A 27891-nucleotide genomic window follows, 5' to 3' on the forward strand; every position below is an offset into this window, starting at 1 on the left:
AAATGTTTGTATGTATATAATATATATTTCGGTAATAAGTTTAACGACACACATTGATAGTAGATTTTCATCTTGAACTACAACCATGAGGCACTTATTATACGACGTCATTCTGTATATTAAATGTTACTAAAAACATTGCCCATTGCCTTTACCACTTTAGACTTTAGAGTAGTAAAGTTTTTGGTCTGTGTGCTACGGATAGTTAAATATTTGTAAACGGCTTCAATCGTTTTGTGGCTGAATTGTATCGGTGCAGATCTTAACATCCAGTGTTCGTAAACATGTTTCGAGTATTATAAGCTAAAAATATATGATTTCGTTAACATTTCGAAGTTTTTCCAACATTTACATAATGAATATTATGTAATTCCATAATATTATTATTGTACCCTTCCCATATATGTAAATATCATGATCCTCTGCCCAAAGGTTGTCTGGAAGAGATCGCTGCTGAGCGATAAGGCCGCCTGTTGCACCTCATGCAACTTTTTGTTTCAATATTGTAATTTTTAGTTTTAAGTTTGGGTGCAATAAAGTATAAATAAAAAAATAAATAAAAATATAAAATAAGCCTCACAACACCAGTTTATAGTTTTCAAAGTATGTTTTTACCTAGTTGCCAATACGAATGTTTGTACATAGAATAATTTGTGGGAATAAAATCTTTAACTTACGTTGTTTATGATATCGCATTTGCATTTAAATCTACGTTCATGTCAGGACCGGGATCGACTGGACGATGCGACATCGAAAGTGCAATCATTATCATAAAAAATATGATAAAATTTAATCCATATATTCTTATAGTGTTAACGTTATTCACAAGCAAATAGATTGATGTATAATGCCGTTTAATCAAGAGTTCAGTTGCAAAAGTGAAAAAAAAGTTTAGAAGTGTTTTTTATGTTACAACAGATTAATTAAAAAAAGGCTTTTAAAAATATTTTAGAAGGTCAAATGAAGGCATCGGAGTGTCATAGTTGGATGCGAACCGATGCAATGACCCCACCATGACGGAGAGTGTAACGCTAGTTTAACACACACATGGCTAGTTAGCAGACACCCCCCACCACTAAAATAGTAGTGTTGACGACATTGGATTTATTATGGAAATATGTTTGGTTCGAAGTTGGCTAGCTTGTTTTGATAAGTGGCGACACCTTCAGCGATCTTACGACATATGATCGACGGATACTGTGTTCACTTCTTTCTGTGTATTGTTAAGGGAACATCGGACGATAGAAGAGTTTTAAATTAAAGTGAAACTAGAATTTTGTGTTCTCCAGGGGCGTAGCTACCGCCGTATCTCAATTATAAGGGGCCACCGCGTAAGCAAAAAAAAAATGGGATTTTTTTTTGTTTCACAAATGACAAAAGTCAAAAAAAGCAATTCTTAAAAGTGCCCAAATTTTTCGAAAAAGTGACACATAATAATGATGAATAAGTTTTCTTTTAATTTTATGCATTTTTTTTTCTTTTGCGACATATCTTTACCCTTGCTAAGGGACCCCAAACAAATTTTATACGGAGCCCCGCCAAGGCATAAAAAGGAGAATAATATAAATAATATCAACGTTCTGTATTGCATTGTATTGTAAATATGCATTTTAAAACAATATATATTGTGGTAAATATGATATATGATAAAATTGTGGACTTAATAAATGGGTGCTTAGAATAAATGTTTTAAGGAATATAAAAATGCATTCATGCATGCTTCGTCAAAGAAGCACGTAATGGTACATCTAATAGATATCGAAAGTCAAATATCAATACGTCTCAGATCAGATACGGACACGCACGGAAGCACACAAACAAACACACACTACATGACAATGTACCTAGTCGATACGATTTGTTTTTGTACTCTATGGAGAAGTAAATAAAACAATTCATTAAATATATATATACATATAACTATAATAATATTTGGAAACAATGTTTTTCCTGCTCATGTTAAAAGAAAAAAAATCTCTCTCCATTCCAAGTTAGGCCTAGCTCAGAACGAATATTAATCATAGACTTCTATCCGTTATATATTTATTAAAATTAAAACATATTCATTTACACAAATAAATATTTAATATTAATATAATATTTGCATCGAAATGAATAAAACATAATCATTACATAGTTAACCATTCAGATATCATTCACTTGCAAGTTTTTCGAGATCATTCAACATATCTAAGCGTATGACACAATATATCTTGTTTTAAAGTCACACTTATTTTTTGTTGTGTTTGCAAGAGTAAGAGTTTGTTTCCATTGCGTTTAATTGACGTCAAATAATCGTAGTTTATGTGATTATATTCAGAATTGTGTGTCGGTGTCCATAATTATTATTATTTAGTTGCCATATATAAAAACGTATTCGTATTAATATTCTTTTATTACCTTGTTATTATATCAATTCAAAAAATAGCAATTTCTTGTTTATTTAGTGAATTGTGTAATAGGTATGACTATGTAGAATATTATAAGTCAATAGTACAACTGATAATTATTTATTTATATAATAAAATAAAATAATACACCAAATATCACGTTAACAAGGATAACCTTGTTTTTTTTAATGAATTAGATTGTCCACAGACCCAGTAGTCTAAAATTGGACACATACCAAGTTCCATTACTAACTTTTATTCTGATTAAGAAGTATAATTTTATTTAGTTACCAAACTCACGGTGAGTTGCAATTGTCTAAAGAACAAATGTTTGTAGTCATTTTTTATGTGTCACATTTTTCTTCTCGCTCCCTCAATCTATGGGAGTGATGGAAGAGCCTATTTGCTGCTGAGTGCTGTAGCACTGAGTTGTAAGATAGTACCAATCCAATTTCCGAGATGAAATGTTCAAATTCATCAATTTGCAGTTCAATTGTTTTTAGTTGTGTTAACAGGACACGGGCTGTGAGCAGTCAAATGTTACTCATCATATTTTACTACTGTAGGTCTCATTATTTTTATTAATCAAAACGCTTCGCAACAAAATAATGAATAACTTAAAAATAAAATCGTTCGATTTTCTTTAATCTTAAACTGTGTAAGATGGGAACTTGAGAGAGTGTTTAGATGAAATTAAACCAAGAATTAATTATTAAGTAAGTTCACAAACGAAAATTGTAAGTTTATATAATAGTAGTCAAAGAATAGAATCGATAAATCCATACAATGGAAATAAACTCTTAAGCAATCGTATGGAACACGGGCTGATTGACACAAAGTGCAGTTGTCTGATGTCACAACCTGCTACACCGATTTGTAACGTTACCAAATACAATTCTTCACTTTTATTTTTATTAAGTACAAGAGATCTTATAACTTAACAAATTTATTTTGTTTGTTAATATCCGATAATTTTGTTCATTTTTTTTATTTGTTGTTTTTAATGAACCAGTACTTAATTTTAGTAGCGTGATATAAATGCAATTCTTTCTGTTTTTTTTTTTCCATATTTTTTCTACGAAGATAATACTATTGTTGAAAGTTGACCCGTTGAATTTAGGTTATCTTCTATTGAATTACTTTTAAATGTGTTATATTGTAACACTGTGCCTTCACCTTTTTTATTATTACTTTTTTTTTATTATTTTTTAAAAAGGCAAAGAGCAAAAACTTATTTTGCCTAAAGTCTGATATTATCCCAGTAATGGATAAATATTTCCTCAAATTACCTCTTGACTTAGGTACCTAGGACCGGTCAGGTTTTGTTTTGTCGAATATCATATAATCGTTTACCGATCGATTGCAAATCAACAAGCTTAATAACACAGCGCATCAGATGGCAGATTCAATTTCGCGAAGTTCGACGAGAAATCTCCCTGTTAGTCGTATCAGCGATACTCCGCAAGAGATTGGCCTGGTGGGTTAGAAGGTGGATGGTAATATCACATGAAAATGACACAAAATATGCGTGACCTTGGGTTGAAAGTGCGTGTCCGGGGCGTGCTAGCCAGGGGATGTCTGATAAACCATATCGAGCGGCGCTTTCGACGCCTCATCGGGAAAATAATGCAACTCTTTTATATTTAAACCATTTCACATTCAATCTACTAGATCCTCTCGAGCAATAAAATGTGTGTGTAGTATTATGTTCAGAAATTAGATTCTTCATGCCATATTATAGCGCCTGTTAAAATGTTAATAGCAAAATAAAAGTAACAGACTTTGCTAAACAAAACCTCTTAGGAAAATTAATTAATGTATTATACTTCAAATCAACAATGATGACTAACGTTCTTAAATTAAATTAAGTATATGTATATATGCAAGACGCACCTGTAAACCTAAATTACACTCATGAATAATAAATGAATTAATACAATACACTAACTCACTTTTCATGGATTTCATTTGTCATACTTTTTTACCAATACCAACTGTGAAGTGATCGTAATTTTCAATTAATCATTTTATTAAAATTAAAGCTCATTTATTAAACATTAAATGGCGCAAATTTCAGTTAACATTAACTAATAAAATATCAACCTGGTAGTAGGATCTATTGGCTGATTGGGATGGGTACCACCCATTCATTTATTATTCTACAGCTAAACAGTATTTTGTATCGCCGCGCTCAGGTTTGAAGGATGAGGAATGAATGGTGTGTAAGAAGTAGTTAACAGTTACAGCAATGGTATGTTTTATAGGGAAAGTCGACGACTTACCATTGGGATATTTACACGTACCACTTACCATAAGATTCTTTTTAAAAAACTCTACATTTCGTATAACATTACTTCTTTGTAATGTGCTTAAAAAGTGAAATTACAGTTTAAATCAAATTATTTAAAAAATAAAAACATTATAATGAACAAATTTTGTTGAACATACAAACATACATCTATTGACAAGCATGAGCTAAATAGCAATACCAATTTGAATACAAAGTAATCTGTGTTATACATTCATTTAATAGTGCAAGATTTACCAAATCGAATAGAGATTTTATTAAAGCAGTTTTTATTAACAGGGACAAAGGTTTAATTTTGTTTATCAAAACAATTCTGTTATATTTATTTTCATTTGCATGTCTTTTAGTGACATTACAGCCCTAGTTATAAGGTTCCCTGACTTACCTTAACATGAGCTTAGTGTAGGAAATACTTTTGAACGAACACGTTAATTTTTGATAATTTGTATTGAAAAAAAATCTTTGAATATTATTAGCAATGGCTACGGGATTAGAGGAGCGATTTATATTAAGTGAAAATAATGGATCACGTAAGTATTTTTTAATTTATCAAATGACAATATCATATCTATAAGTTTAGTGTATATATTTAAATGTGTATTTATATACTTAGTGCTAGATAGTGAATTTATCTTACTCAAAAAAAAAAAAATATATATATATATATTTGAAAATTAATTAAATGAATTAAATGTACACGATCTAATAATTAAAAGAATGACTATGTCTATAATCACCTATTAGCACATTGTTTTTATAAACATAATCGGTTAGTTATGAAAATAAAAGTAATATTAATGGGCTGGATGATTGGATATCTGATGGTAAGAGGTTTATTGGCACTATTAAATTAATAACCATTATTCAATATCGCCAATGCACTACCAACCTTGGACCAAGATATTATGACCCTTGTAGTTTATCAAATCGTAACATAACAATACTATTTATTGCCGCAACTATATACACTATTGGTAGAATATATGATATGTCGGTGGGATCTACCCAGACGGGCTTGCACAGCGCCCTACCACCAAATAAAATGTTTAAGATAATCTATGTTATCTTGTGTCTATTTATAATTAGAGTACTTTGCGGAACTATATTTGATAATTGTTCAGGCCCAAAAAGTATATAATACGATATTTACATAAAGTTCTCACGATATTTACAAAAAAGTCTTGAGTCGAGCGTTATAATAATAACTATAAAATGTTACCTTAATTTAAATACATAGTTTAAGTTTATTTATTTCAGTATTAGTTCCAACATGGTCTTTTGGTGAGACTTCAGCCGGACTTGCTGTTGTAATAGCATCTTATCTAGTACTCATTTTAAAAATACTACCATATTTTATGAAAAATAGATCTCCGTATCAGTTGAAGCAGCTTCTCCTTATATATAATGCTTTTCAAGTAGCTTTTTCGGCATATGCAGTATTCCTAGTAAGTATTGATATTGTTCTAAATACAAATATGTAGATTATTTGTTAGTCATAATTTGTTAAAATAAAGTGTTTTCTTTACAGTATACCAGATACACATTTAATCATGGTGTTATTACCATAAGATGCCCGAAAGCAGACGATTTAAAAGCAGTAAGTCTTTATTATTACAATTTACAAAAAAAAAAAAAAAGAAATTAGGCGCCTGATAATATATTGAAGCAAAAAAATTACAAATGTGCTATAAATAATTTTCAGGTTATTGCAGAATCCTGGCCTTATTTTATAGCAAAACATGTAGATCTTCTAGATACTGTATTTTTTGTTCTCCGTAAGAAGGATAATCAAGTGACTTTCCTCCACGTTCTACATCACACTCTCATGGTTACTTGGACATGGTTCCATCTCATGTACCATCCTACAGACCATTTTGTCGTGGTGGGACTCATTAATAGTTTCGTACACGTATTGATGTATGCTTACTATGGATTATCGTCTTTAGGACCAAAGTACGCAAAGTTTGTGTGGTGGAAAAAACATTTGACCAAAGTTCAATTGGTAAGTTATAGTCTAATTTAATGAAATCTGATTCTACACAAAATATATTCCTACATACATATACATATATTATTGTTATTCAGGAATGTAATTGAACACGACATTTGGTGATTATTAATACTCTATGTTACTAGAACAGCTAATTAAAAATATTATTCTTTATGCATTTCGTCATGCTATATCTTTTTGAATTTTCAAACCCTCAATTTTGAATTTGAATTAATTGAATTGAATGAAGATAAAACATAATAATTATATTCATTGGTATAGTTTATTTCATTCTCTCTAAATAAATCTCATCAAAAGTTCAGATCATCATAATAATATTATTCAATTTAATTGAATTACTTACTCGATAGCTTTAAGTTATGCTAACGAAGTGAAGATTATTTTGAAAATATTATTAAGTATGAAGAAGCAGTGCTTGGCGCGGTGAATGATAATCTTATACATGTATTTCTTTTAACAGATTCAATTCATCTTAGTGCTCTTGAACCTGCATTACCAGCAGCAGCTGTCACCGTGTCCCATACCTTCCATGTTTCACTACTTTTGCTTGACCAGTATAAGTTCATTCTTCTTCCTCTTCATGAAATTCTACTTCACAAGTTATGGCACTAGAAAAGAGAAGAATATTAATAGTATTGGATGTAATATAGAAGTAGATAAAACGAACTAAACTCATCGTCTGTCATTGTGGACTAAAAAACCTTTTGTGATGAAATAGTTTTTCTCAAGCATTTGAGTTTGTATTTCTTTTTAAGATTTGATATAACGTTGAGTCAATGCACTTATATCATACAAAATTATTTTTAAGTAAAAGGTACTTAAAATTAGCTTAAGGACAAACTATTTAGAATGAGAATAAGAATGAGAACACGTTTATTCAGGACAAACATAAAAAAAATAAACCAAAAGTAAATTAAACATTAACTAATGACTATAAGAAAACAACAATATAAGAAATAAAGAAATAAATAAAAGAAAAAAATAAATTTCGATAAAAACACAAACATAATCTAATCTTATGATGTCTGCAACCGTGATGTGTCCCGAAAAGGTGTATCATTCAGCTTGGGTTAGAACCCAACGCTGATTTTCAATGGTACCCTTGTGGCCGTGACGAGCCGTGATAAAGTGCTGGATAAAAATTAATTATAGTGATTTATAATGTAAATTAATTAAATAATTCCGTAACATTAATTAGTATGAAAGCAAAACATTACAAATGAAACGATATATTTATTTGCATAAGAATTTGCAAATGAAATATCTAATATCATTAAACAATACGATGGTCAAATATGTGTTTCAATTTTACCTAACGCAACTTCTAAAAAAAAGTCTGAATTGTTAAACAAAAGCGTCGCCGTTTAACATGCTGCTCCAATGGAATGGTGGACGGACAATGGACACGTGTTAGAATCTCCCCCGCCACAAGCAAATTTCCTCACGATGTTTTCGTTTTCTGTCGAACACCAAATTAATTATAAGCATATGAAAATTGCTGGTGCTTGATGGTACTTTCCCTTAAAATCCTTCGTTAAGATTCCAGTTAAAGTATCGATGTCTAAAAGCTATGATGATAACTCACCACCAGATGGCTCGTCTGCCAGTCCGACTGACATAAAAAACACGCATTTTTAGTACAATTTCGTTTTACGTAAAACATAATACATATTCATTATCTAGGTTGTTACAATGACCGATAAATAATTAAAGTAGGTATTGATTATTGAACCATTGATCGTCTGACATTTTACAAATTCTAACATTGTATTTAAACTCACAATTGATAATTTTGCTTAATTTAATTTATTTTTAACATTTTGAAATAAAACCCTATTTAGACTGTTTTCCTATTGTCTCTTTTTTTATTAATTTTATAATGTTTTATTTTATCAATTAGCTTTTGCAATGTTGATATATATTTCAATTTCCAAGTAATCTTAGAACACCTGTAAAAAAGTAGGCAATTACCCATTTACTTATTATGACTTTTGGTTTACTGTGTATTTTTGTACTACTTGTAGGTGTTGTCAAATAAATAAATAAATAAATAAATGATTACAATGTTTGTAGTATATTCAATGTAACATTTTCATATATTAACTGAGTGTACATTTTGTGTTTTAATTATATTTAATCAATAAAAATAAAAACGACCAAGCCCTCAAATATTTATCTGATATTTCAGTTCATATCTAGTTTTGGCGTTGATATGTTTAGATTTGAAGTTAACTTTGCCGTTTTATAAATTCAGATCATTTGTAAAAAATACATTGGTAAAGAAGGTATATTATTCAATTCAAGATCACATAGATGATGAAAAAGCGTGGAGCTAATACTTGTTGACTTCCAGGCAGGATGTATTATATATATATATTTATGGATAATTGTATCTAACTAATATGACTTTGTATTTTTAAATGTTGAAAAAGACTAACTAAGTACTTAGTTTCTTGCCAGTTCTTTTTGGTAGAACCTGCAAGACGAACCCGTGGTAGCTTCACTTAATACAGTTTGTTAAATGACGATTCAAAAGTGCTTGTAAAATCCTACTTGAATAAAGTATATTTTGATAGTTAAAAAAATGTTTGAAAAATATATGCCATCTTCTTTTATGAAATGGCTAGCTAGACGGGGAAATGGGCCACTTGATGGTAAGTAGTCACCACCGCCCATAAACATTGACGACATAAGAAATTTCAGTCATCACTCAGATCTCCAATGCTCCATCAACCCTGGGAAAGAAGTTATTTGGCCCTTGTACCTTCAGTTACATTGGCCCTCTCACTCTTCAAACCGGAACACAACAATTCAAAGTATCGCTGCTTGGCGGTAGAATATATGATGAGTGTGCGGTACCTACCCAGACGGGCTGCACAAAGCCCTACCCACTCATCATCTTAATGCTTCTGCAAAAATGAGGACAGACTGGGTTAACGTTTTACTGTAAGAATCGAATATGCCATTCCGTGTAATGTTATCGTTTATGTCTCCATGAAGCTGTCATGATTCGTACAGAAGCAATTTGTAATTTTGATGTCGTAAAATTTTCAATGTAAATAATTTTCATGTAACTCAATTATTTTGAATGTATGTCTATTGATGTACAATGAAATGCCAGAGCTTCGACGAGTAACACAAGAGGTTAAGTTCATTCGAACAAGAACACACAATATGGTCAAACAAATTGATAAAATAAAGAATAATTTAACTTTTGTTGATCCAATCGTTTTAAAATTTTCGTATATCAACAAATCCGGTTGATTAAAATTTTGCAATGAAAAAAACCAACACATGTATGCAGAATATCAATCGTATAGTTCATAACTGGAATGAGTACGGGCTTCGTAGTTTGTTCTTAATATATGCATATTGCGTGACAGGGCGATCACAACATTCTAAAAATGCATTAAATTGGTGATTACGCCTGTCGTGTAATTATCTGCAACCACACCGAAGCGAATACCTCGCATACCAGTTCAGGCGAACTTCTGAAGCCGATTTCATGTTCACTAAAAACTAAAACAATTGTTCTATTACGATTCGTGGTTCCCCGGTCAATTGACTTTGACAACAGTGTATATCTGTCACAGTGAATAAAATTAACCCATCACTGTCAAAATGCTTCTATTGGATTTAAAGCAATACTTACTATATACTTAATGTATTTATTTACATTATGAAAAACGAACTCACTCACCTTTAAAACTGAAACTTGCACGAAGTTTAACCAGCGGTATCGGTCTGATAGATCGCTGCGATGGCAGAGACATGCTCGTATATTTACAATTATTCAAATATCGAATCTCTCGTTATAACGAGTTATGAGTTATTTGTCATTAATTAATAAAAAAGATGATACAAATAAATAGTATTTATGTGTAAGGACGATGTGTAACGACGTGTACCGATGTAATACATCGGATACGCGGCGATTGCAGCGGCGGAAAGGAAAGTTGTGCATCCTTATGTACTGTTGCCCCAATAAAACCTTCGATTGAAAATACAATACGTGTAAGGGATTTGTTTATTAATATTACACTTGAAGCTACTGATTGCTTCGTGTATTCTAGCAAAAGTCAAGAGATTTTATACTGCCACTACCGATTTTCTTTGATCTGTTGACCGGTATGGAAATTTAATTGCTACTAAGCAATCTAGTGGAGAGTTTAATCAAATTAGATAGTATTGAAATTGTGTCTAAGAAAATATATGTGTGTGAATTTTCTTGGTTCATCAATGAAATGATGAGATATTAATCTCAAATAGATATACAAAGTTACATTTTAATAAACAAACAGAAGTGACGTTATATAATGTACTATTATTTGACTTTTATGTATTCCGGACAAATATTATTTCCGAGAAATAGTCACTCAGTCGACTTTATGCTTCGATTGCCAGTTTTCTGTGACTCTGCTAGATAATGAAAAAAAATAGTTTTTTTTTTAAATAGTAAAAATAATTATAGTATTGAAAATTATGGTCTTGAGTATCGAACTTAAAGTCTAGGTGATCGATTCTATTTTTATAAGTCAGTCATTTAAATAGCCGAGGTGGCCCAGTGGTTAGAATGCGTATATCTTAACCGATGATTTCGGTTTCAAACCCAGGCAAGCAACACTGAATTTTCATGTGCTTAATTTGTGTTTATAATTCATCTCGTGCTCGGCGATGACGGAAAACATCGCAAGGAAACCTGCAAGTGTCTAATTTCAACGAAATTCTGCCACATGTATATCCCACTAACCTGCATTGGAGCAACGAAGTGGAAAATGCTCCAAACCTTCTCCTCAAAGGAAGAGGAGGCCTTAGCCCACCAGTGGGAAATATACAGGTAATGCCGAAACGGACCGACCGGTTGAGTACGTCCAAATGGCTACAGATTCCGTGCTGCAGCAAATCCCATCCGCAGAGATCGTAATTCTTGGCGATTTTAATGCCCACCATGCCGAAGGGCTTGGATCACGCACTACCAATCATGCGGGTAGATCTGTTCTTTCTTTCTGATCTCGACTTTGTTTTAGCATATGATTCGACAAAACTGGTCCCCTCGCCAACGCGAATACCGGCCGTGGAGGATTATACACCTTCTTTGTTGGACCTTTTGCTGATTTTCCATCCGGATGGCTACCAGGCTATCGCTCGTCGGACTATTGTCTCGTCCGGAGTATAGTGCCGGTTGTGCGGTACTTACGACCTGGTTTCATTGCCATACCGCGAAGAAGAAAGCTGATCTTTTAGGTTCTCTCGAACTCGACTCTGGATGACCGAGGAAAGTCACCACCAACAATCCCGCAGTGTAATACCACGATGCTGGAGGTTAAATTCCGGCAAAGTGCAGTTCGTAAAGCACTTCTTTCCTTGGATATTCATAAGTCGAGTGGCCCGATGGCATCCCTCCAATTGTGCTACGGACGTGTGCTCCCGAGTTGGCGCCTGTCTTAACGAATCTTTTTCGGCAATCCTACGCATTAGGCGTCGTCCTGAACTGCTGGAAGACTGCTTTAGTGCATCCAATCCCTAAAGAGAGCAAACGCTCAGACCCGTCCAATTATAGGCCTATAGCCATCACCTCCTTGTTCTCCAAGATAATGGAGTCCATCATAAACTGCCAGCTCCTGCGGTACCTCGAGAAGTACCAGCTGATTAGCGACCGCCAGTACGGTTTCATTCCAATCACAAGAGGACAAAACCCAAATAGGTAAAAAACTTTTGACATTACATTGAAGCGATATCATTGGTCGAGAGTTTAAATAATCTATGATATTCATTATTCTTTGATAAAAAACGTAGAAGAAACTGTTAACTTTAAATTAAAGTGGATATAAGTATTTCAGTAAAATAATGTTGTATTATGAATAAAGATATACTAATCATGATCTGTCATTATGGTTGATATTAGTAAATCGCATACAATTCGTAAATCAAAGGTTTGTTTACCTTTACTCGTTCTTCGATTGGAATAGACTATAGGTTATAGTCTGATATAGCGGATACGTTACTTTTGCCTGAACAATGTACGGAACACTAACAACAGATAATATGTTAATTTAAATATAAAATATTTTTTATAAGTATTTTTGATACGTCGAGCGTTATTAACGTTTCGGGATGTGGATTCGACTAATTCGAGATAATTGGCAAAAAAATTCAATAGCTATTTAAAAAGATACTATATAATTATAAATTAGGTACATACAATTTGTTAATTTATAAACAAGATTCAGCAATCAATCAATTCAATACAATAATTTTGTCAGATATATATTCTGGTATAGAGTAAACTTAGCCATTAAGAATTATTATTATTACCCGAACAGATTGAAGCCCCTTAGTAGAAGTTCAGCACTAGTATAAGACTGCGGAATTTTATTACATAATATGCCTTACTCTAAAAACTATTTATTAATTTTATTAAGATCCCTTATTAAAATAATGTAACTTTTATTTACTTTAAAATAAGTTCAGAATTTGCAACGGTATTATTTATAAATGTAAAAATAATTGTTATTTTAATTATGTGAGAAGAAAATATTTGTTTTTTTTTTCAAACATTTTCCTTCACGTGCAAAGAGCAACTATTCGAGTTTCTTGCCGTTTCTTCTCGCTAGAGGCTGCTTTCCGAAACGGTGGTAGGTTTTTAATATCGACGATTTAAAAATGCTTCGTTGTGAAGTTTACTTGAATAAAATTGATTTGATTTGATTTGATTTTCCTACCCAAACGGGTTTGCACAAAGCCCTACCACCAAGCTTTCAATTCATTCAATTCAACACTGTAACATGACGATTCAAAAGTACTTTTATGAGCCTCCTTGAAAAAAGAATATTTTGATTTTTATGAAATAATGTATACAATCATCGCCATCTTCCATTAATCTATTCCTAATCACATCCTCGGTTCCAATTCTGCCACGAGCTGATCGGCACAAACAATAATTTATATAAGTATAATAAAGGTTAAGTATGTTGCACAGAATACCATCAATTTTAGCTTTATGCTACAAAGGAATGTATTGTGAGCTATGCCAAACCCAGTTTAGAGAAAGTGGATCCACTTAAACTTAATTTTAGTTGAAATATTGCTAAGCCCTTTAAATTTATGATTTTAAAATTGGAATTCAATCAATCGACCATTCTCATAATAAAAATGGTCCAGTTCTAAACTAAAATACATTCAGATTCTACTACATTCAAATCTTCTCAGATTTTATCAATAATAATTACGCTAACGCTATTAATGAATGAAGTAACAGCTGTGACCACGTAGTTCTCACAATGCAGGAAATCATACCGTTGCAATTAGGCATATTCAAGTTCATTAAGAATTAAAAAAATGATAACAGGTACAATTTAATTTACATTTTTTACTCAGTTTTATAATATGTTTTACTATCTGTCTTATAAACATGTTAGTTATTTATTAAATTAAAAACATTTATATACTTTACATAAAGTATTATAATATACTTACCTATAGAATATGTAATGAAAACAATAAAAAATAAGGCCAAAAGATTGTACTGTGCTATAGTACCCAGGCAGTATTACCTCTCGGAATTGAAAAGAATCGTCAGACTTTGAGCTAAGTAAGCGTCAGCTCGTTTTAATTTACTGAACTTGTATATATATGTATGTATATATGCTTGATTAGTTTATTTTACTAAATAAATAAGCAACGAAAAAAGAGTTCAGTACCTTTGTCGCCTCTGTTAACTGTTATTTTTTGTAGCTATTGACTAATAAACGTTATAGATTAAGGATTTAAAATTATAGATACTATGATAGAAAAATAAAAAAAAAACACATATAATTATAAAATTAAATTTTCAGTAGTGATAAGGAATATGTATGCGAACCTACCGCTGGACGAACAGAAGTATTAAAAATGTTATGGACTACCAAAATCTATTTTACAACTCACGTGTTTTAACACCTGACGGTTCTAAATTATCAAAATGCAAAATTGTTTAGAGAAAATGGTGACAGGTGTTCTCAACAGCGTGTCTCTTAAATTCTTGCATAACCCATGTGTAGGATCCGATGAGTATGGGCAACCTGCGCGCACACAGCCTTCTCATAGTAAATCAGTTGCCTTCAGACCACAGCGTCGATCGGTGTGGCGATATTTTAAAAGTGTGATTCGCGTGTGATCTTTTTTTTTTTTAATTCCGTGTTATATTTCGGAGTAAATAAAGGTTGGTTACATTCTCATACATATGATATAAATTGTATATTTATTATTATAAATTTATAGTACTACATAAAAGTGTTCTATGTTCTATATATTTATGTGTCGTATGTTATGATTTGTTGTCATTACAAAGCCTCAGTTCCTATGTATTTTTGTAAAGATATAAACGACAGTACAATTTGAGAGAAAGTAGCACGTGACAAATGAGGTCCCTATTACATTGTAATTGAAAACAAAAGGGACAAATAACAATTATTAATAAATAATTATGTATATTTAATTTATAATTACTATTACAGTTTCTCCGTATAGCAATAATACAATTATTGAATATAAAGAGTTAATTAAAAGCGGGATTATTTTGGATAATAATTATTCTCTTAAAATATAAATTGTTTTATTAAATAACATATTAGGTTTGTTATTATTATAATTCTTCGTTTGAATCAATTTTTCGATTTTAAACGACGTTTAAGAAGTACAAAATAGCAGCAAAGGTACCTGATGGTTTTAACGATTATATAACAATAATAAAGTTAGAAAATGCTGTTTTAGCGATATAAAAAAAGCTCATTTTTTATAAGTAAATATCCCGTTGCTGGGTCTCCGTTCTTTTGAGGAGAAGTCGCTTATTCTACCAAAATGTTCTTATTTGTGTTGTTGGATACACGAGAGGAAGTGTTCTACCGACGCATTCGGGATTCTTCGCTATGTTTTTATTTACCGCTGACATTATATTCATATTTAATTATAAATACGAAATAAGCACATGAAAATTCGGTGATGCTCGTCGGGGTTGAAATCATTGGATCAAATTCACTTGTACTTGTTGGTAGGGCAAGCCTCTCAGGTAGGCACCACCCACTCATCAGATAGTCTAGCGCAGTGATTCCCAAAGTGGTCCAGGTGGACAGGGTCTACGTAGGCGTGAATAAAAAATGGGGGTCCATAAGATGTTAATGGGGGTCCACGAAAATTTATCTGCTTTTGATAGTAAAGAGCAAAAATGTAAGCATAGTTTTTATAAGGGCCTACCTACATTGTTTTAAGTACCTAACTAAGCAGATAATATTTTAATAAGGCAAGCGACTGTTACTTGTCCAAACTTGCGTATTCGATATTACGTACAATTTCGTGTACAGACGCGAAACGTTGCAAAGAGCACTTTTTTTTTTCTTTCGTCTTCAGTTTGAGAGAATCACTAACAAATTTTAATTGCTGAAGTACTCGTAGGGTTAATAAGGATAGAATTAAAAGCACCAATATTAAACAAATTTAAATTTAGTACATATTTTAGTGTTTCCCTCAAACTGTGTGTTAGAGACACATGCCAATAGGTGGTCCACGAGAAAAATAAGTTTGGGAACTACTGGTCTAGCGCTAAACAGCGATTACCGAGAATATTTATTTGCTTTTAATTTTGTATTCGCTTTTGTTACTTGAATTTTATACTCCGCGCACTTCATTTGTTTGATCAGTTCTTGTTTTGTTAACTATAACATATCTTTGTATAAGGTAAAACATAAAGATCATATCGTACTTTATTTTTGCTACGTTAATTTTGTATATAAATAGAATGCTTAACATAGTTATGATAAATAAAAAAATATAATAGCTAACATGCTAAGCCAATCTTCTCGACAAATACGACCATAAAATTGAAATATAACCGTGAATAAATTTAACTTCCCGAACCGGTTTCGCACACATTAGAATAAGGGCTAATATACACATTGAATATGTTAAAGGTATATCGTACATACTGTATTGGTTTACGCGACAAGCCTATAAAGCTTTCAGTCACCACGATGTTTCCTGATATGTTTCCCATTTGTGAATTTTCAATCTATTCAATTCAAGTATATATATTTATATGGTTGAATATATATACTCTAATTACTAAGACGTTCATTTGAATTTCACAATAATGAACGAAATAGAGTGTTAAATTTTTACAAAAGGGATGTGCGTGCTGTAAACCGGATGTCGATAAATTGGTCAAGTGCGTGTGGATCGAACATTTGAATAGAAGGATAGAAATAATTATCGATATAACTCGCGTATACGCTTAAATATTTAAAAACAAACAAATCCGATAATAGTTATTATAAACCAGTAGAATTAGTGCCTTGACCCGATATTATACAAGAAATACGAGTATGTATAATGGTTTAGTAGTTTTTTTTTATGACAGACACATAAAATAACCTCTTTTCGTTTATTAATATAGATATTTCACTGTGTGGTTGGGCTTTGTGCAATCCCGTATAAGTAACACACCACACACAATGATTTGCCCTACCGCCAAACGTACCTACTTTGTACAATGTGTTTCCGTTTGAAGCCAGTGTTATATTTTCGTATACTTGTGTAAGACTGAGTGAATTGAGCGAGCTGAGTGAGCTAAGGAATACTTAAACTCAGTAACTTAAACGCGGTTGACAACTCATTAACAATTAAAGGAATTATTAAATGGAATTTTCTCATCAATAAAGCGTTAAGTGTTAAACAATTAAATTGATAAAAACAGCTGCTGCTATACAAATGTCGTAACTCAAATGAGTACCTATTTCAGTTTTTAAATAATTTAAAAACTACTTACGGTAGTTAATTGAGAAATAATATCGGTCTCGGTAGCTATAATTTGGCATACGGTATGTCTGTGTCTATGTGTGCGAACATATTTTTACTCTATGATATGTTATGCACAGTTGGATAGTGTTCCTCGAGTCAGGAGAAAAGTTATGGAGAACATCATTATATATACATATACTTATATAATACAATGACATATGCATATATGGGAAGTTGAAACTGAATAAGAGTTCAGGATTAATTTCGTATTAATATTTTTGATAAGTATGCAAACTTTTTAGATTTAACTAAATTAAAACGTCGAGACTGTCCGTTGATCATAAAAAAAAAACAAAAATTTAAAAATAGAACTGCAATAAAAGATAAAATTATAGCCGGTTAAAACTTATGCACAGTTTCAAATTCGTGTGTTATTAGAAGTAAAGGTTGAAATTAATTCTCTTTCTTATTATTTTTTTTAATTTCTACATGAAATTGGCGTCCATTAAAATCGTGTGACGGCCGTGGTTACATGAAGTCTTAGTGTGCGTGAGACGACTAAGAGTTAATTCAGTAAAAAATGAAAATTAAATTATTATTTTAAATATCATGGGAGTTTTTGTATTGCACAGTTTTTAGGATTATAACTATTTCACAATCTCACAAATATTTCCGGGAGCGCAGTAGCGGTTAAAACTAGTGAGCTATAAAAGCGCGGTGTTCATTACATACGCAATACGAAAGGCCGAGCAACATAATATGCAGATGGTAAATTGATTAGTTTCCTTACATAACTTTCACCACAGATAATAATATAAGTTCCTTAATCTTTATATTAAGAACTCCTTTGTATACCTTTGAAATCTATTTCAATATAAGAACCACTTGCCATCAATTCCTTTTTAGTGAATAAAATAATGTATTACTTTTAAATTTTCATTTATTTGTAAATGGCACATAAAAGTTATATATTTTCCATTCCATTATATAATTTAAAAAAATATAGGCGTCATCTATATGGTAAAAGTTAAGACACCCTTTTTAGGGTTTCGTACCCAAAGGGTAAAAACGGGGCCCTATTAATAAGACTTCGCTGTCGGTTCCTCTATCTGTCTGTCACCAGGCTGTATCTCAAGAACCGCGATAGCTAAACAGTTGAAATTTTCACAAATTGTATATTTCTGTTTCTGTGCTTTTTTTGCCCTTTTTTTGTTCGAAATCAATAATGGTAACAGGTAGGCACTTGATATATTCACAAAATACTCAGTTGTATTTTTAATTTAATAATAAATAATAAAATAAAAATAAACAATAATAATAACGGTACGGACCCTACGCGTGCGAGTTCGACTCGCACTTAGTCGGTTTTCTTATTTATCTGTTATTATGTTATAAAATGGAAATAATACTGGAAAAAAACTTTACAGCATACAAATTTATATATGTTTTCCTAAAATATTCAATATACTCGTAATTATTGTCAAATTACACTGGTCTTTTTGCTTGGTAATAGGGTTTTGTGCAACTCATAATATATTCTAACGCTAATATTAATATGTAGTATTGTTGTATTCGGTTTGTAGGGTGATTGAGTCAGTGTAGCTATAGGGACAAGGCACAAGGGACATAACAACTCAGATCCCAATACGCGTTTCTTATGTAAGAAATCGTTAATATTTCCTACGGCGCCGATGTCTATGAACAGTGGTAATCATCCCTCATCACTTCTCGTCATACCAAAGACTAAAAAAAATCTACGACCACTAGTTTCAAATAATTATCTTATTCTTAGAAATACAATAAAATTTTAATTATTTTTAATTAATCAATACATTAATATTTTAATCATTATAATAAACATTATATATTATTATGTTTAGAATCATGTCAATAATTCTTCTCATTATTTACGCTATTGATGTGAATCTTGTAGCCGAGAAACGAAAGAGCTTATCAGCTCAACCTTTTTTTGTTTCCTGTGATAGGACAGAGGTAAACTTCTATATAAAAATATCTGGGGCCGTTCAAGACGTATGTTTTCAAAAGGTGAAATAAAAGTAAAGAATTAAGAGGTTATTACGTGCATATTATTTAAATTAATCGCCGATTTTAATTTTTTTTAAATATAAATATTGGACAGCATCACATACATTACTCTGATCCCAATGTAAGTAGCTAAAGCACTTGTGTTATGGAAAATCAGAAGTAACGACGGTACCACATACACCCAGACCCAAGACAATATAGAAAATTAATGAACTTTTTCTACATCGACTCGGCCGGGAATCGAACCCGGGACCTCGGAGTGGCGTACCAATGAAAACCGGTATACACCCTACTCAACTACGGAGGTCATCAAAAATTGATTTTAACGAATCAACAAATATATTTTTCTGTAAAGTACCATTTATGATTATAAAATAAATCAACTAAAGACAACGAACTTCGTTTCTTAAAACTGTTCCGTCTCGTTTGAACAGGATGCTCGAAAAGGCGTATGCCGTATGGAGCTATAAAACTTGAATTACTATAAGTTAAATCATAATTAATTTTTATACAACGAAAACAATGTTGGTAGCCAAAGACACGACTGCGAAATTGTCTTGAGATATGAACTAAGTAAATAAGTGATTAGTTATTTAAGTATTTATAAATATAACTAGTTATCTCCCGTGGCTTTGCTAGCATTAGAAAGTTGGGGAGTTAAGAAGGAGCTAGGTACTTTTTTCGGCATAAAACTTACTTGGTGGTAGGGATTTGTGCAAATCCGTCTGGGTAGGCACCTACTCATCAGATATTCTGCCGCCAAGCATCTATACTATACAATACTTGGTATTATTGTGTTCCGGTTTGAAGAGTGAGTGAGTCGGTGTAATACATACAAGGGAAATAACATCTTAGTTCCCAAGGTTGGTGGTGCATTGACGAAGTAAGGGATGGTTAATATTTCTAACAGCGTCAATGTCTATGGGCGGTGGTAACCACCTAACATAAGGAGGCCCATTTGCCGGTCCATACATAAAAAGTCACAAATTTACTAATCCGTACAAATCCGTGATCAATAAAATTTTGTACCATGACATGATTCAAAATGAACATGAGCAGGACTGTCTCATATTATTTCAGTCCCTTAGAGTACTCGGGAATATGGGGACCTGCGGATTAAATTATTTTTTGCCCTTCGTGACACACCAACCTTACATCACATCATTGAGCACCGCATCGCCAGAAATATTACAAAAAACAATGTTCGGGGACCCTCGACAATGGGGGCCTTGGCCTCGTGTCCCTTGTGCCTTTTTAGTAAAATCATCTTTGTGCCACATTGAATTCAAATCCGGTCATCCATTTGGCGTGATTGAGTACGAAATATCCATACACCCAAACTTTTGTGTTTATAACATTAGTGTTATTGTGATTACATATTATTTTTAATGATCTGGTTTGGTTTCTTCATATAGTTTTCGTAAAATCATTAATAACATACACGTTTTATGATATAATATTATATGCGCATACGATTATTCAAATTAATATTAGTATTAAAAAAAAACTAACACGAACTATGATGACCATCAATGATGAAAACAACAGGACAACAATAAAAAACAATTTAAATTAATTTATTTATTAAATGGAAAATAGTTTATTATTATTATTAAAGTATAAAGAACATCAACATAGTATTGATATGTGATCTTTAGAATTACCCAATTAATTTACCAAATGATTTGGACACTTATTACTCAACTTATAATTGAACAAGTAATCAAACTGTTGAACGTTCATTTTGTTCTGCACGTGTTACGAACCTAAACTAGACCACTCAGAACTGTTGCTTCTGTTCCGGGCGTTGCCCTGGTTTCAGAATTTGTTACTACGAGTACCAGCTTATGTAATAAGACTTGTTATTGAGGATTTCCTGAGACAATTCGACAAATAATGACAAGCTTGATTATATTATAACGATAATATTATAGAATTTTATGCCATCGATTCGATGGTGAAATACATTTGATGTTCAGTAATTGCACTTGGCCTGATGACTAAAATATTTATATCATCGCTCTGCTACTAAATTAGATTTCTTAATAACGTGGTATATTAACAGACTGCCTGCTGTATTGACTTGGATACAAGGCAGATTCAAAATGATAAGACAATATGCGATGAAGGATATTTGTTTTTCTCTGAAGATTTTTTTAATAGCAGTCCAAAATAAGAAAACTGAAGCAGAACTATCTAATCTAATCCTGCTCTGGTTTACCGTCCCATTAAACTATGAGACCTGTGTTTGCGTAGAAACTATTGTAGTATATTATATTATCTCTATATCTGCATTCAAAAAATCTGATAGGAGGACTTGACTTCGTCTCCTTCCAAGAATTTAACTAAAGTTAATTCGTGCAAACGATCGGTGTAGTGCAACAAATACGTTGGTGGTTTATATTGTCATTGTCATGGTCATAATTTATGATATGATGATTCCTTCGCGAAAAACAGAATACTAAATAATTAAATTAAACTGCGAGTGTACAAATACATCCTAGGATGATGACGATGATCGACCATTAATAAATTACCATTAGTACATACATATATATCTTATCATCATAGCAAATTTTTTTTCAAAAATTACCCGGGCTTTAAATATTCAATTTTATCTAGATAAAATAAACACAATTATACGCGAGCGAAGTTACTGGTCGAAACTAGTGTATTATTATTGTAAAACGATATTAATAAATATAAAAATAACTTATACTTCAATCGTTGGCTGATTTTGTTAGCGTAGTGATTATATGTCGTTAAAATATTTTAGAAATATTTCTACGCCTTGTCCAGATTTGTGCGTCGGACTTGATACTAGTTTAATTAATATATTTGTTATTTCAAAGTTGTCCTCTCGCCAAAACTATATTATGATTGACCGTGGCCTCATTCCGTTTTATAATCAAAAAAAAAAATCAATATTTATTTGTACATTACTTAAGATAACGATTCGTATACAAAATCTATGTTAATGTCGGCTTGTATTTGATCGCTTATTAAATATTTCTTATTAACTTTTGAATGATCATATCATTGTTCACAGTTAAAATATATATGTGTGTCATTTGTAGTTGAAATGGACAATGGACGAAAGAGAATCTAAAAATTTTAAGTTCGTGCTTTCTGTTCTGTCAGGAAGCGGGATGTTAAATTAATCTACTAATTAGTTAATAGTAATTGTTGGTTTAGTGGCTTGCTGATTTGGCCGTATATTTTGATGTAAGGTAATCAAACTGTAGATCGGACAATAAAAATACAATTGGGTTTGCCCGTGGCAGACCACACCTTCAAAGCTATTTGTTCGGTGATGGAACTTTTTCCGGTATCGTATCGAATTTTCTCGTGTTTTGCATTCGAATTAAATTTTGGTAAAATTCAAAATCATCTTCGTACTGAACTACGAACAATGGGCTATTTGCGACTAAAAGGGCTTAAAGTCATTACTTTCAAGTAACTAACGGTCGAAAGGTTTAAACAGAGACGCCAGAGGAACTGGAGCGTGGCGCGTCACGTAACGAATTACGATAGGTACTTAATGTGTAGCGTATGTACTCGTATCTATAAAAGTATTTTCTCCTATGGATTATATTAAAATTACTATTTATCGCCATTGTGTATTGTTTTTAATTTTTATGCTTTTTTTTTCATGCTTATGCTTATGTATTGCTTGGTTTTTTTTTCAATAATTTCTCTCGCGATTGTTGCCTAAACTGACACAATGGCGATAAAGCCTGTGCTCGGTCAAACCGCCTAAATATCCTGCACTTGGATATAATATTGTAGTTTATATATAAACAATTAGATACCTTGCTAATAAATATATGTCATATGTTTTTTTTTCTCAAACCGATTAATTAAATAAAATAAATGAAAAGAAAAAAAAATGCAATCCATTCGTTATAGATTTTAAATTTCGAATGTCTCCCATTGGTAGATGATCTAAGTCAAAATTGGATTTTAAGATATAATAAGATACAAGGTGGAGGGGGACGCCTTCGTGAATGAATCGACCTATACGGTGTAATAAAGATATATTTTGATAAGATCTAAGATAATTGATCGGCATATTATAATTGTGTATAGAGATTACTCTTGTATGTATATTATTGAAAGAGCCGAGATGGCCCAGTGGTTAGAACGCGTGCATCTTAACCGGTGATTTCGGGTTCAAACCCAGGCAAGCATCACTGAATTTTCATGTGCTTAATTTGTGTTTATAATTCATCTCGTGCTCGGCGGTGAAGGAAACCTGCATGTGTCTAATTTCAACGAAATTCCGCCACATGTGTATTCCACCAACCCGCATTGGAGCAGCGTGGTGGAATATGCTCCAAACCTTCTTCAAAGGGAAAAAGAGGCCTTTAGCCTAGCAGTGGGGAATTTACAGGCTGATAATGTAATGTAATGTATATTATTGAAGCAATTTATGAATCCAATGGGTACATAAACATGAGGTGCATTTTTGCATTACTTATACGTATGTTAATAATATTATATCTATGCAAGGTCGCGTAAGCAATGCTAAGAATTAATACTAGCATATTTTGTAGGATTTCACCTTTAATTGCTTTTAAAACGTCGAGGGACATTTAACTAGGCACAATAGCTAAGTGATTGCTATTAGATATATAGGCGTTCACTGACCCAGAAAATGTTAAGTAGTGATTTAGATAATAACATGTTTTATATAACAATCGCCATGAAATAAATGTTGTTTGTCAGGCGTTTTAATTACTTGCCCACAGTTTATGTGGAAAGTTTTTATATAAATTAATGTTCATTATATTATCTAACTAGCTGTGCCCGCAACTGCGAGTTTGAATTTAACAAAAGAGTTATTGTCGTAGACTATTTACTCATTAATACATCTGATATCTGCCAGTGAAAGTCCCGTCAAAATCGGTCCAGCCGTTCCAGTGATTAGCCGGAACAAATAGACAGACAGACAAAAATTTAAAAAAAATGTTATTTTCGTATAAGTACCGTGTATACATACGTAATATGCATTAAGTAAAAAGCGGTTATTTTAATATTACAAACAGACATTCCAATTTTATTATACGTATAGATATAAATAATTACATAAATGTATGCAATGCTTACCTGGGTGGGTACCACCTATTTATAACGGGTGAGATGATGATGTCGTTCGGACTGATTTGGGCCACGATAGCCAAAATCAATTGAGACCAACCTACTACGCAAGTCATTATATATTGCACAAGTGTAGGCGCAACAGGTGCACTCCCTATAACATCACTTTGATAACCCGATGGGACGGCGATTCCGTCACGACTGGAGTTCAGGTGTCGAATCTGCTTTACGTGATTTTCGAGGCACTTTAGTGTACACGCTTTCAACTCCGGGCTCCGGTAGAAATACCCTATAACATTTTATTGGTCGGGCTCGAACCCAGGACCTTGGGATCTCATATATCTAGTCACTAAACCAACGATGCAGTCAAACTAGTTGAATTACAGGGGAAATTAAATCACAATCTTAGGTTGGTAGCGCTTAGGAGGGTTGTTGTTGCTTCTTATACTTCTAGTGTCTTAGTTCGAAGATGATCTTACCTTCAGGTAGTCGATTTGTTTCCTTTATTGTATATTAAAAATATACTTTCCGCTATTTTTATATGTATAGATGTCAATCAGGTGAAAATCGAATTTCATCTCCGAAGATGGAATGCGGTAACAAGTCGATAACTTTCACGAACGAGTTCACTAACTTTTAGGTTAAAGCTATGTTAGAATATTTTAACACAGTTTCGTACTTATAACAGTTTTTATAAAATAAAACGCTTATTTACCTTCGTATTTTTATTTCTACTGTCTGACTGTTTTGTCTGTTTGGTGTTTATTAAATGATGGTGGTAATAGCAGCTCCCAAAACCGTGGCAGCCACGGGATGCACAAGTTAAATGAAATTATTCTATGAGCTAATAGCTATAAATCGAGCCCATACAAAAAAACATCAAGTAAGTTGATGATATATTTAGGCGGAAATTGACAAATTGGACAAATGGATCACGTGATGGCAAGTGGTCACCACGACCCATAGACATTGGCGCAAATATTAACCATTACTTACTAACCTAAGATATTATGAGAAACGATAATATAAGATATTACAGGAAACTATGATATTATGTCGCTTGTGCTTGTAAATACACTGGCTCACTCAACCTTCAAACCGGAACACAACAACATTAAATATGTTGTTTGGCGGAAGAATATTTGACGAGTAATTGATACTGAGACGGCTGGTACAAATCCTTACCATCAATTAAACGTTCTATTTGGTGTTTTTCTTAATATTTAAATGAGACCAATCCACCAAGTACATAGAGCAAAAACAAAAAGATTTCTCCAAATCGTTTTATAAATATAAATCATAATTTATATATTTAATATGAGAACCTTTCGTATTTATTTTTAATCGGTAAAAATATATAATTAATGAAAGCCAAGATATCAATATGGAATTTAAAAAAACGTAAGTACGTTAACAAAATCAATTTTTTTTTTAATATTAAAATATACCTTTAGTATACGGAACTCCGTTACAAGGGAGTGCAGAGGAAAGTTTCAATTACGGCATTCTAATCGATTTTACCCCAAAGACGTCAATCGTTGTTGTCTTAGGATTTACGTTTATGTTCTGCTTTATTTAAAACTCGGTTTCGGAGATAAAGAACGCGTATATATTTGATAATCCTTCATTTTATTAATATTATATATTATAAATCATACACACGAAAGAATTACGAAATATTTTTAAAACAAACCTTGCATGGACAACATTGACCTTAATATTATACAGATTAAGAATTTCAAGTTCATCGCCTAGTATAATTCGGTAGGCGAACCGTCTCATATGATATAATTATCTCGACTGTATCACATTTGATTAAATCTTTAAGGCCTCTTAATATATTTTTCTTTAAAAAATATCTCCACTACGCTTAACTGCGGAGCTATAATTTTATATAACTAATTACTCAAAGGTGATTATGTCCAACAAGATATACTTAAGAAATTTTCCTTAAACGTATAAACTAAATAATAATGTTTATAAACAAAGAAACAATTAATATCACAATCTTGAAACATTACAAGTACAATCGTCAAGTGAGTTTTAAGCGCGTTATTTTAGGGTTTAAAAGAGGAACGTATTTCAATATTTGTATATTTGTGTACTATAAAAATGATTCTTTGAACGGATAGATCGTAAGTGCTTCATCAAATTTTATCTATGTGTCTGTATATATAGCTTGAGCTATTAATAGATCGACAAAGCCTTAAATATACATATGTATAGTTAAACGATAACTCAGATTTGAACTCAGCGTTTGAAACCAGCCTTCACTTTATACTTAGTGATAAGAACAAAGCTAATAAAAAATGTACAGGGAAAACTTACAATTAAGTTTTCCCTGTACTATATGGATAAATTTATCTCAAATCTAAGTTTGAATTTTTGTCATAATAAAGAAGTTACAATTTACAAGTTACATAAACATTTAAAGACAAAAAAACTATATCAATAAGGCTTACTTTTATCGTTCAGTAACTTCATTGGTACTTTTTGCCTCGGGCGTGAAATTGATTATAAAAGCCAGTTAGAATCGGGTCAATAAATATAATATGTCTATGCGAATGTACACATATAAGGGTTCATTTGCATAGACATATTATATACATAGACAGTTATATAAGGGCCTTTTAAAACGACCAAAGTTGGTTCAACATTTGTGAGTCTCATGGTAACTGTTTTAGAAATTAGCTCCCTAGATGTGTGATGTGATATGGATTGCCTTATCAAAATGAGCTTATACTGATAGTAAATAATGAAAATTTGATTTTATGCTTCTGTAATTTTATTACAAAAGTTTACACGTGCACAACGGATCAGTACAAGTGTATTCGTACGAGTATGAATGCATGTTATTATTCACATGCAGGCAATGATTAAGTTGTACGAATTACACTTGAATACTATTATGTAAATTTGGTAAGATAGCATTGCAGTTGATTTATATATTATATATGTTTGTAGCTATATAATTGAGTAGCGATAGAGGCTTGTTTCATTTAATTTACATTAGCAAAAAATGCGTCAATCTCCTCTTAGGATTGTTTATGTTTTGCCCTAATATGGTTCAAATGATAGAGCTAATTTTTTAACAAAATGCGCGTTTAAATGCCTTTTAACATTGTTGCTTTTATCAAATATAAACTAATCTTGAATCTCTTCATCTATGACAATAGTATATATACAAGTTGTATATATATTACAGTAATCGTCCGCAGCTTTGCTCGCATTTTAGGAGTTATCAGGTTCTTCTTTGGGGTTCAGTT

General features: G+C 32.0%; 2 protein-coding genes across 2 annotated transcripts in view; both read left to right on the plus strand.

Moving 5' to 3' along the window:
* Positions 1-5176: 5176 nt before the first annotated feature.
* Positions 5177-7379, plus strand: LOC113393360 (very long chain fatty acid elongase 7-like). Its single transcript, XM_026630207.2, has 5 exons — positions 5177-5228; positions 5956-6143; positions 6227-6295; positions 6401-6700; positions 7170-7379. Exons 1-5 carry the CDS (start codon positions 5177-5179, stop codon positions 7377-7379), a joined length of 819 nt encoding a protein of 272 aa, XP_026485992.2.
* Positions 7380-14763: 7384 nt separating this feature from the next.
* Positions 14764-27891, plus strand: part of LOC113393429 (very long chain fatty acid elongase 7-like) — a 40573-nt gene continuing 27445 nt past the window's right edge. The window contains exon 1 of the mRNA XM_026630300.2: positions 14764-14909. The gene's annotated coding sequence lies outside the window, so the exon portion shown is untranslated. The remainder of the gene's footprint in view (positions 14910-27891) is intronic.

Source organism: Vanessa tameamea, chromosome 6 (assembly GCF_037043105.1).
Source record: "Vanessa tameamea isolate UH-Manoa-2023 chromosome 6, ilVanTame1 primary haplotype, whole genome shotgun sequence".
Taxonomy (NCBI): Eukaryota; Metazoa; Arthropoda; class Insecta; order Lepidoptera; family Nymphalidae; genus Vanessa; species Vanessa tameamea.

What these genes read in the sequence shown, in the direction of transcription:
- LOC113393360 (XM_026630207.2), top strand. Translation starts at nt 5,177, where the DNA reads ATGGCTACGGGATTAGAGGAGCGATTTATATTAAGTGAAAATAATGGA. An exon ending in AAGTGAAAATAATGGATCAC is followed by an intron (nt 5,229 to 5,955) that starts GTAAGTATTTTT and finishes TATTTATTTCAG; the next exon opens with TATTAGTTCCAACATGGTCT. An exon ending in ATTTGACCAAAGTTCAATTG is followed by an intron (nt 6,701 to 7,169) that starts GTAAGTTATAGT and finishes TTCTTTTAACAG; the next exon opens with ATTCAATTCATCTTAGTGCT.